General features: G+C 52.8%; 1 protein-coding gene across 1 annotated transcript in view; it reads right to left on the bottom strand.

The window, feature by feature from the left end:
* OTOF (otoferlin) overlaps window positions 1-16,680 on the bottom strand; it is a 99,623-nt gene that overhangs the window by 52,064 nt on the left and 30,879 nt on the right. The window contains exons 3-5 of the mRNA XM_039478534.2: window positions 15,573-15,661; window positions 6,951-7,050; window positions 3,491-3,672 (exon numbers count right to left, since the gene is read on the bottom strand). Of these exons, the coding sequence (XP_039334468.2) occupies window positions 3,491-3,672; window positions 6,951-7,050; window positions 15,573-15,661 (371 nt within the window). The remainder of the gene's footprint in view (window positions 1-3,490; window positions 3,673-6,950; window positions 7,051-15,572; window positions 15,662-16,680) is intronic.

A 16,680-nucleotide genomic window follows, 5' to 3' on the forward strand; every position in this document is an offset into this window, starting at 1 on the left:
GTAGGGAGAAGAAATGAGGAGACAAGGGGACACATGTGAGGGGCTGTGGACCGGAGACACTGGCCTCAGCCCTGGCCCCGCAGACCTGGGCTCACCCCAGGGGACTCCTTGTCCTGCTGACCTCTCCCCCAACAGCTGCTCACGGTAGCAAGCCTAGGTCTGCAGGGTAGGGGTCCCAGGGCTGTGGACTCTGCCGTGGAGGAGAGGGGAGGGGCCTACAGTGCCGGGCCTGGGTGGCCACTGTCTCAGCCCCAAGCTCTGGTATCTCAGGGCACCAGGCTAATGTCTGAAGACTCCATCGTTTGGGTCGCAGCTTCCTCAGGGAACACCCGGTTAGATGAGCTTGGCCACCCTGCTCCTCTGCCCACCGACTCCCCTGTTCCCCTCCAGTGGGGTGGGAACTCCCAGGCTCTGGGGGCCTCTAGGGGAACAGTGGGCTAAGCCTGTTCTTCAAGGCTGAGATGGGGCTGGGGGTGCTGCTGTGGAAGGTGCACTGGTGGGTGGGGAAGTTTTGGGGGTGTAGGTGGGGCAGTAAGCGAGCTACGACTCCAGGACTCAGAGCAGGGGAAAACGGTGCTCCTATCTCACTTTAGGGAGGCTTCCAGAAACTTTCCAGAATGTTCTCTCAATGCTTTCCCAATGCCATGGCAATGAAGATGAAGACAAGAAAATGAATAATAATTAGCAAATGATTCCTCTCCTCACACCCTGTTCTGGCACAGAGCCTGCCTAGGTAGGCTTGACTCCATGCCCTGACGGCTCAAGACCTGAAGTCCTAGATGCAGCGCAGACGCAGTCCAGCGCTGGCCGGCTAACCCTTGCATTAGGCAAGCAGGTCAGTCTGTAATTCAAAGGCATGAACAGCAGCCAGGCCTCTGGCTGCCCAAATCGGCTGAGACCTGAGATTACTGAACAGAGAACAGCTCCCGGCAGAGGAGGACTGTGTCTCAAACACAACATCCCAGTGTGGCTGGCTGTGCCAGCTCCTCTGAGCTGCTTTGGGAGCTGCTGCAACTCTGGGGCTTAGCCTGGAGAAGGGGGGCAGCAGAGGACTTTCGAGCTCTCTAGGGTCTGTGGGAACTGATTAAAAACACTCTTGGTGTGAGGCTGCGTGTTGTGTACTGACCCCATATGCACACGCTTCTGCACGCCCACCCTGTGCCCCTCTGTCTCAGAGCCCCACCATGCACTGTGCCCCACTGCCCTCTGGCCCCAGGATAGGAGGAAGGTACCTGGCTTCTGCAGGTGTCCACTGGAATGGAAGAATGATCAATAAGGAGAATGAGAAAAGTGTCTCCTGCCCCAAACTCCTCCTGGATGACACCCAGCAGAGAAGCCACCAGCAGAAGAGGTTTGGGGCAGCAGAGGGGGGTGGGGGTCATGGAGGGCAGGACAGCCAGGTCAGGTAGAGAAAATAAGAAGAGGACAGGGTGGCAGAATACAGGAACTCGGGAGGAAAGGCTCAGGTGTCTAAAGTTTAGCTGCAAGGCTAAAGCTGGGATTTCCTTCTTTGTCCTTTCTAAGATGTGACTCCTAGAGACAGCATCAGCAGCAGAGCCCAGAGTCCAGTGGTGTCACGCAGTGCGTGTGAGTCTGTGCAAATGCATGGGCACTCGTGTGCACACGTGTGTGCATGTGAGTGTGGTCAGGGCTGAAGTCTCTTTCTCTCCAGAGTCTAGGGCAGGCATAGGCTGCCTTGCAAGGGTCTGGAACACCGATTTTGTGCTGCTGAGTGTGAAGTGCCCATGCGGTTAGGGATTCCTTCTGTCTCTGCGACACTGGGAGCCTGGGGATTCGAGGGGAACACGGAGTAAATGAGTCTCCTACCCCCGCCCCTGGGCAGTAAGGCTCCTGTGTGGAAGGCTTCTGCAGAGCCCACGGTATAGGGTGGGGTGCAGGAGCTGAGAAGGTGCTTGGACAGCGCCTGAGCCAGAAGGTCAGGTGCTGCTCAGCGCAGAAGCTGACATCAGGGTAACATGGAGTCAATGAAGAGGAAGGAAGTGAGCACTGGCCAAGCACCTGCCGCATGCCAGGCACAGGGGTGGGGGCTCACAGGTGCACCTCATTCAATCCTGACACTCCTGTGAGGCATCCTGACAGATGGATGGGGGCTCCCAATAGCCTTTGCATTGCTGCTCTCCCAGAAACCTGTTTGTCTGTCACCAGCCTAGACATGGGCAGCCCTCAGCATCTCCATTGCCACCTGTTCCTCCGTGATTCCTCTGGCTCTCCCAACAGCAGGGCAGGGGAGGTTTCATTGCTGTGTCCCCAATTTTGCAGGTGAGGAGAGAGGTTTTGTGACTTATCAAGGGTCACATGACTAGTAAGAGGCAGAGCTGGGACTCAGGCCTGGGTCTTCTGCTGAGGAGCCAGGAGTCCAAGGGAATGGGCTCTAAGCTAGTGCGGGGCTGCCCCATGCCAGCAGCTGGCCTGGAGTAGACAGTCCTGCCATATTTGTGGCAGGCCTGGTCACTCTGACCTTGTTACTATTACTCATCTGGCTCCCAGGGCTTCTGAAGCTTGTGTATGTGCACACATATGCACGTGTGCGTGAGGGGAGCCTAAAAGGGTGGGAACTCATTCAAGTGCAAAGGAGAAAACATATTTGTCTCATAAAAGTATTTCAATTCAATTACACTAAATTAGAACCTATGCTTTCTTCAGTGGAGGGGCTGAGTAAACTTTACTTGGAAAGGAGTTTACAGGGGTATGTTTCCAATGGCATGGAGGGTCCCTTCTCAAAACACACCCTGGTCCTTTAGATGCCCCCTTGACTTACTGGCATTTAACACGTACTTCCCAGTGACCTAGGAACCCATGGACAATGCCTTACCAGTCTAGCCCGGATTAGAGCCCCCTTGGACTCTAACAGTAATACAACTGTGTTTTCTGTTTTGTAAATATATTGCAGGTGGAATGAGCTGGCCTGGGCCCAGCCTCCTGGGGTCTGTGGGTGGCAGGACACTTGCAGGGCATAATACTGGACTCTGGGAGTTCCCAGGCGCACTCTCTTCTCAAGAGGAAGAAAGGCCAGGGCCCAGCCAGGATCACTGGCTTCACTCTGGCAGGAAGAGCCGCCCTCTCTTGGGCCTCCTCACTGGGCCAGAGTGCAGGTCAGGCTGCTGGCACCTGGTGGACATTGCTGGGTCTTGAACCAGAGAGGTCAGGGCACCTCCCATCCCTGTCTTCCCTTCTCTGAGAAAGGCAGGAGATTAGCCCCATAGCCCCATCCCTGTGTTAGAGCCCCACCTCCCTCAGGGCTGTGGGGGAGACCTTGGCCTTGGACTTGCAGCTGCTCCCTGCCCAGTGAGCTCAGGGGTAGACGGCTGGGTGGTGGGCTGCAGAAACACCTCTTGGATGTCTCTCCAGAAGCTCAGCCCTGTACACTGAGCCCAGCCAGGCCTAGAGAGGCCTTCCAGGGGGACCAGGCCCCAGGCCTCTTCCCTGTGTCTTGGGGGCATCGGGCAGCCAGAAGGGCCCTGCCTGTTACCTCCGGAAGCTCTTCTCTCCGGGAGGCCGGGAGCTGGGCCGGGAGCCTGGGAGCAGTCCATCCGTCTCTTGGCTGTCTTTCTCTTCCTCTTGAAGAGACTCATCTCCCAGGAAGTCGCCATCGTCCCAGGAGCCCACTGTGCCATCGGTACCCTGATACCGGACCACCACGCAGAGGCTGGTCTGAAGGGAGAGAGGCGGTGGTGAGCAGCTGGGATGGCGACAGCAATCCTTATCCTGTCTATGTGGCTGCTTGGTGGTGGTGTACAGTGCTTCCACACCCTTACCTCACTAGAGGAGGTCAGGATGGTATGATCCCTCACCCCATTTTGCTAACAAGAAAACAGAGGCTCAACCAGGCATGGTGGCTCACCCCTGTCATACCAGCGCTTTGGGAGGCCGAGGCAGGTAGATCACGAGGTCAGGAGTTTGAGACCAGCTTGGCCGACATGGTAAGACCCCATCTCTACTAAAAATATGAAAAGATTAGCCAGGCATGGTGGCAGAAGCCTGTAATCCCAGCAACTTGGGAGGCTGAGGCAGGAGAATCATTTAATCCTGGGAGGTGGAGGTTGCAGTGAGCCAAGACCGCACCACTGCACTCCAGCCTGGGCAATAGACCAAGACTCTGTCTGAACAAAAAAAAAAAAAAAGAAAGAAAGAAAGAAAAGAAAAGAAGAAGAAGAAAAAGAAAAAACAGAGGCTCTGAAGGGCTGACTTGTGCAGACCCGGTCAGCTTACTGGGATCTGGCTCCAGGTCCCATGGCCCGTGGCTCCACTCCTCCCTGGTGCTCAGGGTGGAGGGGTCTGGCCTACCTGGGACAACTGAGCCTGGACTCACCCCCTGAGTCCACTGTATACATAACCCAGAGTGCCATTTGGCATTCTCATGATCAGATCACCTCCTCTCCTCAGAACAAGGGCTGCCTGCAGGCATGAGGCGTGGCCAGCCAGAAATTGGCTTGCTGGAAATGTGTCAGAATGAGCTGAAAGTGGCCTCTAGGAGAGGAGCCCAGGCCAGGCTCACACCCACCCTTCCTACCCTGGAGAGGGAGAGAATCTTGGAGCTGCCCTAGGGTTTTCCTCTGGGAGAAAGTAAAGGACCTGTGAGAAGTAGAAAGTTCTTTTTTAAAGTTTCCTTTCTTGTTAAAGAATAAGTGTGCTAATAACTTTGTTAAGCCCTATCCTATGTAGCTGTTAGACATGCCTTGCTTACAGTCACGTAGTACATTCTGCGTCCTTGTACTTTAACCAGGATGTCTGTTCTGGACGTGCTCACAGGCACGTCCCAGCTCTACATTGCTTTTACCTGTTTAGAAAAGTTTTAAGTTATTAGCCAATCGGGTTTTAGTTTAGATTGTGAGGTCTGGCTCCAGCCAATGGAGATCAGACACAGCAGTAAGGTCAACCCCAAAAGCGTAAGGGATAAATTTGTCTGTTTTCCTTTGTTCATTGTACTCTTGTGGCAAGATGGTTAGCAAGAGTACCCTTCCTTCAGTCCAGGAAATAAAAACTGCATTGCTACAAGATCATTTGTCTCAGTGCTAATTTTTCTTTGTGGTACTGAGCATCTATTTCCAACAGCACCCAGCCCGAACTCAGGCTTAGCAATGGAGAATCATGATTGGGCTTCCTGCTCTGTGTCCTGGGGCCATGATTCTCTTGCAGCTCTAGTTTCCCCCAGTGCACAGGGAATACTCATTCTAGTTCCTTCCTCAAGCTACACGGGTAATGAGAGGCCCCCAGAAAGCATCACCCTTCCTCACAGGTCTAGAGGTGACTTGTGCCTGAGCCCCAGATAGGTGGCCCTCATTCAGTGTTTGGACCCCCCAGTGCCCCGGCTTAGATTTCCCAAGGGAAGGGGAAGGTGCACATGTTTTCTGAACCACCACTGTGCTAGACATCATGCCGAGATGCTTTAATGTACACTCATGAGATCTTTTCAGCATTGCAACCTACCTTACCTAGCATGGCAGGAGGTTAAGTGACTTGCTTTAAGTCATGCAGCTAGGAAGTACCAGAGCTGGGATTTGGGCCCAGACTGCTTGTCTCCAAGCCCCATGTCCTTTCCGTGGAACAAATGTGACTCTCTTGGTGGAACCAAGTATGTTGTTGTGGGAAAATGGTGGTCTGGCATTGGAAGTCCTGGGTCTCCATGCTGGCTCTGACTATCGCTATTGTCTAACTGACTATTGCTCTGACCATGGCCAAATTTATTCTGCATGTAGGACTTCACTGTTCCCATTCCTAACAATGGGTAGAGGAGGTGGTTGGCAAGAGGCTAGGTGATCTGTGAGTCCTTTCCTCCGCTAACATCTTAAGTCTGATTCTGGAAATCCAGGGCATGGGCTGGGCTGTCTGTCCATCCTGCTCGCTCCCCAGTCCTCTCATCTCACTTCCCACACTATCCACGCTTCATCCAGGCTTCTGTGTTCTCCTCCCAGCCCTCCTCCCACTGGTGTCCATACGTGGCTTGTTCTGTACCCCTTCTCCCCTTGTTGTGGTGGCTGAGACCCCTGTAACTTTAAGAAGCCCTCCCTGCCTACCCCTGCCTATGGGAGAAGAGGGTTCCTTCTAGCTCTCCATGGCTGCAGTCCTGGCTTCCGAGGCTGTTCCTCCTGGCCACTACATAGGGCTATATATTACACAGGACCCCATGGCACAGCCCCATTTTATACATGGGTAAACTGAGGTCAGGAAACAATAGCTAACGATATTATAGATTTATTGTGCACATCTGTTCTAGGTACTTTCTGTGTATTCTCCTTTAATTCTCAGAACAATCCTGTGAGATGGATACTATAGTTGTGCTCACTTTGCAGATGATAGGTAGCTTGCCCAGGTCACACAGTGAGTGAGTGGCCCAAGATTCATACCTGTTTCTCACCATCATGCCAGGTGCCCACGAGTGGCCATGGCTGAGCTCAAGAGAACTGAGGAATGAAAGCAGAGCACGGGGCCAGGCCGTCCTAGTGGGTTACTTCCTTCCTTTGTTAGAACATGTATCAGGAGCCTCGGGGCTGTGCGTCACTAGTACACGCATGCTCACGAAAAGGTTCTGGGATGTGACAAACAATAGGAAATGAGGTCTCTGCCCTCCCAGGGGGAAGCCGAGCCAGATGTGCTGAGTGAAGGTCATGCCCTCGAACCCCAGCAGGGCTCAGTTTGGCCTTTGGGTGATGAGAGAAGCCTCCTTTAGTGCCTTCTGAGCTGGGTCCGAATGGAAGGACCAGTTGGTGCATTCCCACCGTAGGAAGCGCAGAGAGCCTACCGCAGGGCCCCCCAAGCACGGCTGCAGATCAAGCCATTCTGGCCAAGTCTGACCTGAGTCTCCTTCTCCCGCCACACCTCGCCATGCATACGGGGCATTCTCCAGACCATCCCATGGGTAGGGCAGGGAGAACAGACACCCAGGTGGCCCCATGGGGAAAAAGTCCAGGAGCTCCCTGGGGCACACCCACCTTGATGACAGCATTGTTGTCATCAATCAGCGTGTCGGTCACCTCCACGTGGTTCTCCTCTACCACCTTCTGCAGCACCATACGGAAGGTCCCGATGAGCCTGAGGATGGAAAGGGGGCATGGTGGTGACATGGAAGAGACCAGGGTGAGGAGTGAGACTGATGTCCCAAGAGCTGTAATGGCTTGGGGAGGACTCAGGTGGGCTTGCTCCTGGCTCTGGGCTGGGTTGGAGAAGGTGGCCCAGGAGCCAGGGCTGGTCACAGCCAGGGCAGCATGTCCCGCTGTGGATGGTTGTTTGTGGGAGGCCCATTTCCTCGGGAGAGCTCCAAGGAGCAGTGAGCACCCTTAGGGGGATGTCTACAGACTGCAGGGAAGGGCGCACGGGCTCCAGCTTCAGCTTCCAGATGCTTAGTGTGGAGGCTGGGGAAGGACCTGAGGTTCCCGGGTGGACAAGCAGCTCTTCTGCTTCCACCTCCCTAACCATGACCGAGGCTTCCAGCCCACACCAACAGCACTCGCTCATCCATTCCGCATCCACAGCCTGTAAGTTCCTGGATGGCAGGAACCTGTGACTGCAGAGTCCCCACGGAGCTGCACAGCGGGGGGAGAGACAGTGCAATGCTTCGGTGAACAGCACAGTCCTGGTGTCCGAGAGAGAGGGATGTGAAGCCCAGCTCTGACACTGACTAGCGAGTTACCTGCTTCATGGGCAACTTCCTTATGCTCTCTCAGTCTTGGTTTTCTCGTAAGATGAGCTGATAAGCCCTGCTTCACAGAGTTGTTGTTGGAGGTCTACGTGAGATCATGTGCAAGTGTTTTTGTTTGTTTGTTTGTTTTGTTTTGTTTTGAGATAGAGTTTCCGTCTTGTCACCCAGGCTGGAGTTCAATGGTGCAATCTCAGCTCACTGGGACCTCTGCCTCCTGGGTTCAAGTGATTCTGCGGCCTCAGCATCCTGAGTAGCTAGGACTACAGGCACGCGCCACCACACACGGCTAATTTTTGTATTTCTAGTAGAGACGGGGTTTCACCATGTTGGCCAGGCTGGTCTCAAACTCCTGACCTCCGGTGATCTGCCTGCCCGTGGTCTCCCAAAGTGCTAAGATTACGGGCGTGAACCACTGCTCCTGACCCTGCAAGTCTTCTTATCAGAGCCCCAAGCACACAGCCGGCACTCCAAAGCAGTTGGGTCCATCGTTATTCACATGCTGCCTCTAAACTGTGAGCCTCTCAAGGGCATGGCTGGTGCTTTCTATTCCGGCCTCTGTCTGACATTTCTAGCATACTAGAGATCTCAATATCTGCTGGCTGAATTAATGAACAACAGTGGATGCCCAATCAATGCTGATGAAGTTGACTTCAACCCCATTGCACTCCACGGTCAGAAGGCTTTTGATTGCTCTGGGAGAGAACAGGGAACTCAGAGAGACGTCCTCACATGGTGCTTCTACATGGGGTGGATTGGAACACATACACCATTTGTAGCTGAAAGCACAAAGGCGAGGGAAGCATCGAGGGCATGTGAGAGCTGGAAGGGACCTTGGGCATTATCTGCCTGAGATCGATAAAGGAAGACAGTGAGGCCATGGAAGGGGAAGGGACACAGCTAATGAATGACACATCTGGGTAAGGTGAGGTATCAGGTGAATTCTGACTTAGACGTGCTTGACGTCTATACCACCCTGAGGTCTGTGGAGGGTGAACACTGATTTTTAAAAAATTCTCCCACTTGTGTGAGGGGAGGAAGTGGCAGGGGCGGCCCTGATGGATGGCTATGAAATGCTCCCCTCTTGAGCTCAGAGTCCCGTCCTCCAGTGCACCCCACCTCCCCGACGGTGAAACTGTTCACACCACTCTAAAGCCAAACTGGGCTTCTGGGTGCTTCGAGCAGCCCCGTGCCTTCTCCCACAGCTGCAGGCACCTCTCCCCAGCTCAGGCAGTGCCCCAGAGACAGAAGTGCTGGGCTGGGGGCCAGGAGCCCTGGAGCCGCTGTCCCTGAGTCTCAATTTGGTCTTTATAAAATGAAGGGGGAATGGGGACTCTTAGATTCCATACCGTGTAGACATTCCAACAGGAGACCACGGGCACGAAAGAACACACTCATCTTCCTGCAGCCTCGCCTCATTTGCTCTAAATCAGTGATTCTCAAACATCAGCAGGAACAGAATCACCTGGAGGGCTTGTGAAAACACAAATGGCTGCAACACCCTCCTCCGTGGATGTGTTGGAAAATGTGTCACTGGTGGGAGAGGAGAGGGCAGTGCTGATCTGTAGCTTTTGCTGGTTTCCGCGGCATAAACACTCCCACCATGGCCACTTCAAGCTTCTAATGTGAAGTCACAGAACTAAGTCCACCGTACTTCAGTTCACACCACTTGTCCTGCCCCCAGCCTCTGATTCAATGGGTGGCAGGGGGCCTGAGAATGTGTATTTCTGACAAGTTTCCAGGTGATGCTGAAGCTGCTGGCTGGGGAGACACTTTGAGAATCCCTGCTCTACTGCTACCCTTTGCCAACGGCTATGCAGCTGCCTTGATTCCTCTAGAGCCTGTTGGGGCAGGGCCAGTGGTGTGAACTGAAGTACGGTGGACTCAGTTCTGTGACTTCACATTGGAAGCTTGAAGTGGCCATGTTAAGCGTGGGGCGATCAAGCACATCTCTGCAGAATTAGATGCTCAAGCACAGCAGAGGCAGCTCCCCAGATCAGCGGAGGTGCTGCAATGTGACAAGACACCCCCAGGGGGCAGGGTGGAGCTGTGTGCCCCCCCCACCCCCCACCCGCCACCGCTGCAAGTGCTCAGAGAGGCGTCTGGTGCCTTCTAGGCCTAACCTGCCTGAGTCTCAGACCTTAGACTTGGGAAGAACCTGAGAGGAGGCCTTGTCCAGCACCCCTTCCAGGAGGAATCCCTGGAACAACCTCCCTGACCTGTGCTTTCAAGCCTCTGCTGGATACTCCCGTGGTGGTGACAGTGATGGGGGGCTGTCACTGGTAGTCCATTCAGCCACAGCTTTTAATCACACAGTGTGCCAAGATTGGGCTCCAGGCAAATCCTCCACTCTTCACACCCTGGTCCGAGCCCTGTCCACATGCAGAATGCCATCCCTAAAGGGAAACCGTGTAGACAGTGAAGACCCTGCACTCTGGAGTCAGACAAATATGGGCACACTCAGCAGGACCCAAGGGAGATTTCACCCTTTGGCGGTGGTATGGTTTTGGATCCTTCTCCTAGCCCTCTAACTTCCACTGGATAGTGGCGAGGAGACTGCTCATGCGAAATTCCTTGACCACCACCGGCACTCGGATGTCAGCCCCTCCTCCCTCTCTAACAATACGCAAGACTGACCATCTGGAGGGCCCACACGGGCCCTCCTTTGCAGGATGGGCTCCAGCAGCAGATCCAGGCTGTCCCCCACCCTTCCAGCTCTGCACAGCCTCCAACAGCCCTGGCTGGTCTATGGTCTGGAAGGGGGACTGGGGTGCAAGGAGTTTGCAAGATTAAAGGAATCAATTTCCCATATCCGTAAGAGTGGCTTGGGGGCTTTAACTCCTAACAGTTCACCCCCAACCTCTCTCGAATAAAAATAAAGATTATTTTCTTTGACACAGATAATTGATATTATCTCAGTCTTACATAAAGTATAAAGAAAAACATTTTTATAAACCTTTGGTCTGTAACATACCATTTAAGCAAAAACAGTGTTTGCCATGAAAACACTTTCAAAACACAGGCCCTGACGTTGCTTCTAGGATGCTATCCCTCAGCCCGTCCTCTATAGATGTTCTCTGGGAAGAAGCTGGGACGGGAAGAGATAGGAGAAGACCCTGGCTCTGGCCCCTGTGGTGACCCCGGAGGTGACCCTGCCTGCCGCAGCTCGCCTCTGTGCATCCTGTCTGCACGCATAGTAGGGTCCTGCTCCTCTGCGTGGGTCAGCATGGAGGAGCTGCCCGAGAATGGGGCCCAGGATGAACTAAGGAACGGTGGACTTATATGCCCCTTAGACGGCCAAGTCATTTCCCTGGAAATGGGAGTTGTGAGGTCATGTATTCTGTGGGAAGAAGCACTGGCCTAGGGGTCAGGAGGCCTGGGCTGAGACCTGCCTCTGTCCTGAAACTGCTGTGTGACCCTGGACAAGAGGTCTCTCTGGGCCTCAGTTTCCTGGGGGCTATTAGGTGAAGGAGCTGGGGCTAACTCCAGTCCCCTACCACTTGCCTTACATGGCATCCAGGTCACCAGGGCAAAGAGGGCACCTCTCACAGGAGGCTGGCTGGCCCCACGAGGGCTGGGCGGCTGGGCAGAGCTAGGATCCCCACGTAATTAGCTGGCAGGAGGAGGCCTCCAGCCCAGACAGGCCCTCAGACTGACCACAATAGAGCAGCAACTGGGCACCAGAATCCTGTCAATAATTCATCACTTTCCCCTGGGAGCCCGTGTCTGGTGTCCTGGGCCCTGCGAGGCTTCTCCTGCTCTCCTGGCTCCTGAATTATTCAGGGCCCCTGACATCCTCAGCAGGCAGAAGGCTGGAGGCCAGGCCATGGCCCCTCAGAGGTCCCAGACAGGCAGGGCTGGATGCACAAAATCTCCTGAACCTAAGATTTTTTCCTCATGGGAAAGCCAAAGGTTCCTGGATGCGGTCTTCGGTCCAGATGGGGCCGAGCAGATGTGAAGGTCTCCTGGTTTCTGACTAGGATGCCTCCTTCCTTCACACCATGTCTCTGCCTCCTGGCAGCCTCTAGAACTACTGGGTGAGGGGCCAGTTTCCATGCTGCTCTCTGCTTCTAGGACAGTCCCTCTCTGAGACAGCAGTGATGGGATCAGGCTCATTTCTCATACCAGCCTCCGTTACCTCAGTTTCCACAAATGCATCAGTCATGTGAAGCTGAGTGTTACCCTTGAGTGCCCTGAGCCATTCAGAGAAGAGGGGCTGCTCTGATTCCCTCTTGCAGGCTCTCCTGCTCTATATACCCTCTGCCTCCTAACACCACGAGGGCATTTACTCATTCTTTTATTCCACAAACTAATCGGGGAACTGCCTTCTCTTGGATGGGGGCAGGGAGAGAAGAAAGAGAGTTAGGATAGGAACTCTCCCCCTTTCTGTCTTCCTTCTTATTGGCACTTAACACCTAAATTAAAGGCAGTAGCTGATGCCTATAATCCCAGCACTCTGGGAGGCCGAGGCAGGTGGATCAGCTGAGGTCAGGAGTTCGAGACCAGTCGCTAACATGGCAAAACCTTGTCTCTACTAAAAACACAAAAATTAGCTGGGCATGGTGGTAGGCACCTGTAATCCCAGGTACTCGGGAAACTGAGGCAGGAGACTCGCTTGAACCTGGGAGGCAGAAGTTGCAGTGAGCCAAGATCACACCACTGCACTCCAGCCTGAGTGACGGAGTGAGACTGTCTCCAAAACAAACAACAAACAAACAAACAAAACCACCTAATAGAAACTAACTTTCAACATATTCACTGCGTGGTAGTCAATTTCCCAAATACTTCTGATTTGTTTGTAGCGGTTTTTTGATGGGTTCAAGGGTTTCCAGCATTTCAGTGGTTAGACTGGCGGCTTTCATTGTAAATGATTTAACAATGTCTTCCATGTCCTCAGTTTCCACCATCACTGCTCAAATACTTCGGTTTCTGGGAGTTGGATTAGAAAGAGGAGATAACAGACATGCATTCTAGGCCTGGCTCTACCACTGTCTATCCATGTGACCTCAGGATCCCCTCTGTGACTCAGTTTCCTCTTCTGCACAGCTAAGGTTGTAATGGCCAAGCCATACGACTCCTGGATGCTCTGACACCCACAGTTGGGTTCCTGCAGGGCTCTCAGGAACCCTCCCTAGTGCTTGACTTCTGATTCGGCTTCCTCCTTCACACCCACTTGGTCCGTGTGTGGGCCTTGCACTTGTTCCTGTCTCTCCTGTCCTCATAGGTCACACTCTCATAGTATCTCACCCCAGGAAAGAAGGCTGTGCTTTGCCTTGGGGCCCCTGGTGGGGGTGTCTCATCAACCTTGTTTGTGGGTGCCAAAGGCAGTTTCCTGAATGGTGTGATGCCATGGGAGGCAAAGGGAAGGCCTCTATGCCCTAAACATTCTCCATGTGTCTCTGCCAGCAGGTCTGAAATGCCCTTGCCCCACACTCAGCTGAGATTTTGAAAGCTCCTAATAAAACCCACAGAATCAGGGACTCTCTGGAGCCCATATGGCTGGGCCTCTCCTGACTCAGAAATCCCCTCTACAACGTGATCCACTCCTTGCTCACCCTCTCCCAGTGGCAAGGAACTTACTACCTCCTAAGACGGCACATTGGCTAGATAGGCTGGTTATCTTTCTGCTGTCTGCTGTCTTCCAGCAGCCTGTTCCTCATCCTACCTCTAGGTACACACCTCTCTTTCCTCCTCCAGTGGCAGAAAACCTTCTGGGAGTGTAGGGGCAGGGACTGTGCCTCAATCCCTCATCTCAGTATCTCCAGTGACTAGCACAGTGTCTGAGTGGCAGAAAGTATTTGTTCAGTATGTGTACGATGAGTGACTACAAGGTTGACATTTCTAGATGAAAAGATGGATGGATGGATGGATGGATGGATGGATGGATGGACAGATGGAAATATGGGCTGGGAGTGGTAGCTCATGCCTGTAATCCTAGCACTTTGGGAGGCCAAGGCGGGCTGAGGTCAGGAGTTTGAGACCAGCCTGGCCAACATGGTGAAACCCTGTGTCTACTAAAAATACAAAAATTAGCTTTGCATGGTGGTGAGCACTTGTAATCCCAGCTACTTGGGAGGCTGAGGCAGGAGAATCAGGAGAATCACTTGAACCAGGGAGGCGAAGGTTGCAGTGAGCCAAGATCAGGCCACTACACTCCACCACGGGCCACAGAGCAAGACTCTGTCTCAAAAAAAAAAAAAAAAAAAAGAAAGATGGAAGAATGGATGAGTGGATGGAAGCATGAATAAAAGGATGAAAGGATGGATGGTGGATGAATGGATAGGGAGATGGAAGGATGGAGAATGGTTGGATGAATGGATGGAAAATGAATGAAAGGATGAAAGGATGGATGGTGGACGAATGGATGGAAAAATGGAAGGATCGATGGATGAATGGATGGAAGGAAGGATGGGGGAATGGATGGATGGATGGATAGATGGATGAATGGATAGATGAATAAATGGGTGGATAAATGAATTGACAAATGGATGGAGGGATGGATTGATAAATGGATGGATGAAAGGAGGAAGGATGAGTTGAGTCAATTGATGGATAGACAAATGGATAAGACAGATGGATTACTAAAAGGAAGGATAGATGGATGGATGAATGGATCAATGTATGGGTGAATGGATGAACAGGTCCTCTGTGATTTTCCCTTTCAGGCTTTCATCCATTTGTCATAAGGTGATCCTTACAGTCCCTTTCCTCCTGGCAACTATAGGGTGGTGCCTACAAGAATTCTCTGCAACCAGTATCAGAGCAGTAGACTCCTTGTCTTTCCTGCTCAGATCAGAGGTGCTTTAATTCTATTAGTATGATTTAGGATGGGGTTTACTTTCCTTTTGTTTGTAGTCTCCTCCCACTGTTGAGTCATTCTGAGTCCTCAGTGACCTAATACCTCCACACCTTCTTGGACGTGTTGCAGTTAAGCCACGAACTCCTCCAGCTTGTATAACAGCAATCATTGTTTTTAAAGAGATGGGATCTTACTATGTTGCCCAGGCTGGCCTCAAATGATACTCCTGGCTTATCTGCCTAAGTACCTAGGACTACAGGTGTGTGCCACACCTGGCTGTGATTTTTGAATCCAAGATAGTACTTTACGTTTAAATAATACATAGCCACTATTCCAACCTGTTCAAATCCTTCTGAAATCTTCTTCATGGCCTAGACAAAAAAAACACTACTTTTATTGAACACCTCATAATGATAATGCTCATATGGCAGGTGTATTTCACTTGTGGAGTGGAAGCTCCATGAAGCTAGGCACCCCGCCCTCTGCAGCACCTAGTTCAGTATCTGATACACAATCAGCACTTAGGAAACATTTGTTGAATGAGTGAGTGAACACCTATCTCATTTAATTCTCACAGCTGCCCTTTGAGGTAAATGTCCTTTCACACATGAGCACATTGAAATCAGAGAGGTATGTAACCTTCCCAGGGTCATGCAGTAGATGACTGACACAACTGTCTGAGATCAGGCGTGCCTGATTCCTAAACCAGCACCCTAAACTGTCAAGCCTGCCCTCCAGGCTACAGAGTGTCTCTTGAGGAGATCATCAGCCCCTCCATCCTTTGTCTTTCCAATGGGCAACTGTCCCCAGCATGGCATTGAGGGAGACTTTAAGAAAGGGACAGGAAGCTTTGAAGGGATAGGGGACAGAAGGGGTGATAGAAGGCGGGTGTTCTTGGCTGACAGCAGCTGGGAGGACTGGGGGATGCTGAGGACAAGAAGAGGGAGCAGAATGGGGATCGAAGACCAGCCCAAGACTTCTTTGGTCTTTGAAGATCAATCCAGGGCAGGTTTGGAGTGTAGGTTCGCCTTTTAGGCCCCAAGTAGAGGGTAGCCAAAGGAGAAGAGCAGGCTCCCAGCCCCTCCAGGCCCAGCCCCTCCTGCCCCATCCCCCACTTACTTGTTGCTGAAGACTTTGCTGTAGTTGAAAACCTGAATCTCCAGCATCTCATTTCTGTCGATGGTGCTGGCCACTGGCCACCGAAACATCTGGGGAGAGAGGGACAGCTTTGGCTTTGGTGGCAATAACAGGTAGGAGCCTGGGGGCGTGGGAGGACAATCTCTGGTGTGGGGGTCTCCCAACAAACAGCCAGAGTGGTCTCTCACTTGGGCTTCGTGCTCCCCAGGGACAAACCATTGACACCTGGAATCTCATTTAGTTCTGATGAGCACCTTGCAGAGAGCGCATTGGGTCCACTCCTCTTTCACTTTGCTCGGAGGGGTTGGGGCCCTGCTCAAGGTCATGTGGTAGGTGAAGAGCCTGGACCTAACCAGGACTTCTCACTGCCCACACAGCGTGGCTTCCATGGGCTCCCAACTCCTGACGGGGGTTGGGAGAGGACCATGCAACCAGGGTGTTGGTCGGGCCCCAGGGCGACAGCAAGAATTGTGGGTGGGAGCCTGGTTTTTGGTGGGTGCTGAATAAAGCTGTGAGCTTCCAGCTCTCTCCCATCAGAATCACCCTGACCGGTGCAGGCACCGCCCGGACTCCTATGTGGAGTTCAAACCACTCTTCACTCCGGCAATGGTAACATCGAGGACAGGGTTGAGCTGCTTAGTGTTGCTGGGGTCAGGCCCACAGCCTGTCCCCATCTCACTGTCTCTAGATTTGCCCTTACCAATCTGTGTTGCTTCCTCCCTAACTTAGTACGAATGATGAATAGGAATTTGATTGAGATTTTTCCTGGTGCCCTAAAAGTGGCGACAAGAGCTCAAAATAGAGACTGAAGCGACCCAGTGCCCCATTCTGTAAAGAGCTGCCAATGGGCAGAGCCAGATATCTTCCTAGGGCTTCCTCAAAGGCCCTGCTACCTCCAGCCATCACCCAGCCATCACCCACTCAGGAAAGAAGACTGCGTGAGGGAAAGGTGGGAAGAATTCTGTCCTGGGCGTGCTGTTTTTGTGGTACTTCCTGGAGAAACGGCTCATGGCGATGAGGTACCTGCAAGAAGGGGAGTGTGGCATGCAGGTCCCCAGTGGCATCTGCAGGGCAGTGGCCTGGCAGGATC

The sequence above is a fragment of the Saimiri boliviensis genome, chromosome 1 (assembly GCF_048565385.1).
Source record: "Saimiri boliviensis isolate mSaiBol1 chromosome 1, mSaiBol1.pri, whole genome shotgun sequence".
NCBI lineage: Eukaryota > Metazoa > Chordata > Mammalia > Primates > Cebidae > Saimiri > Saimiri boliviensis.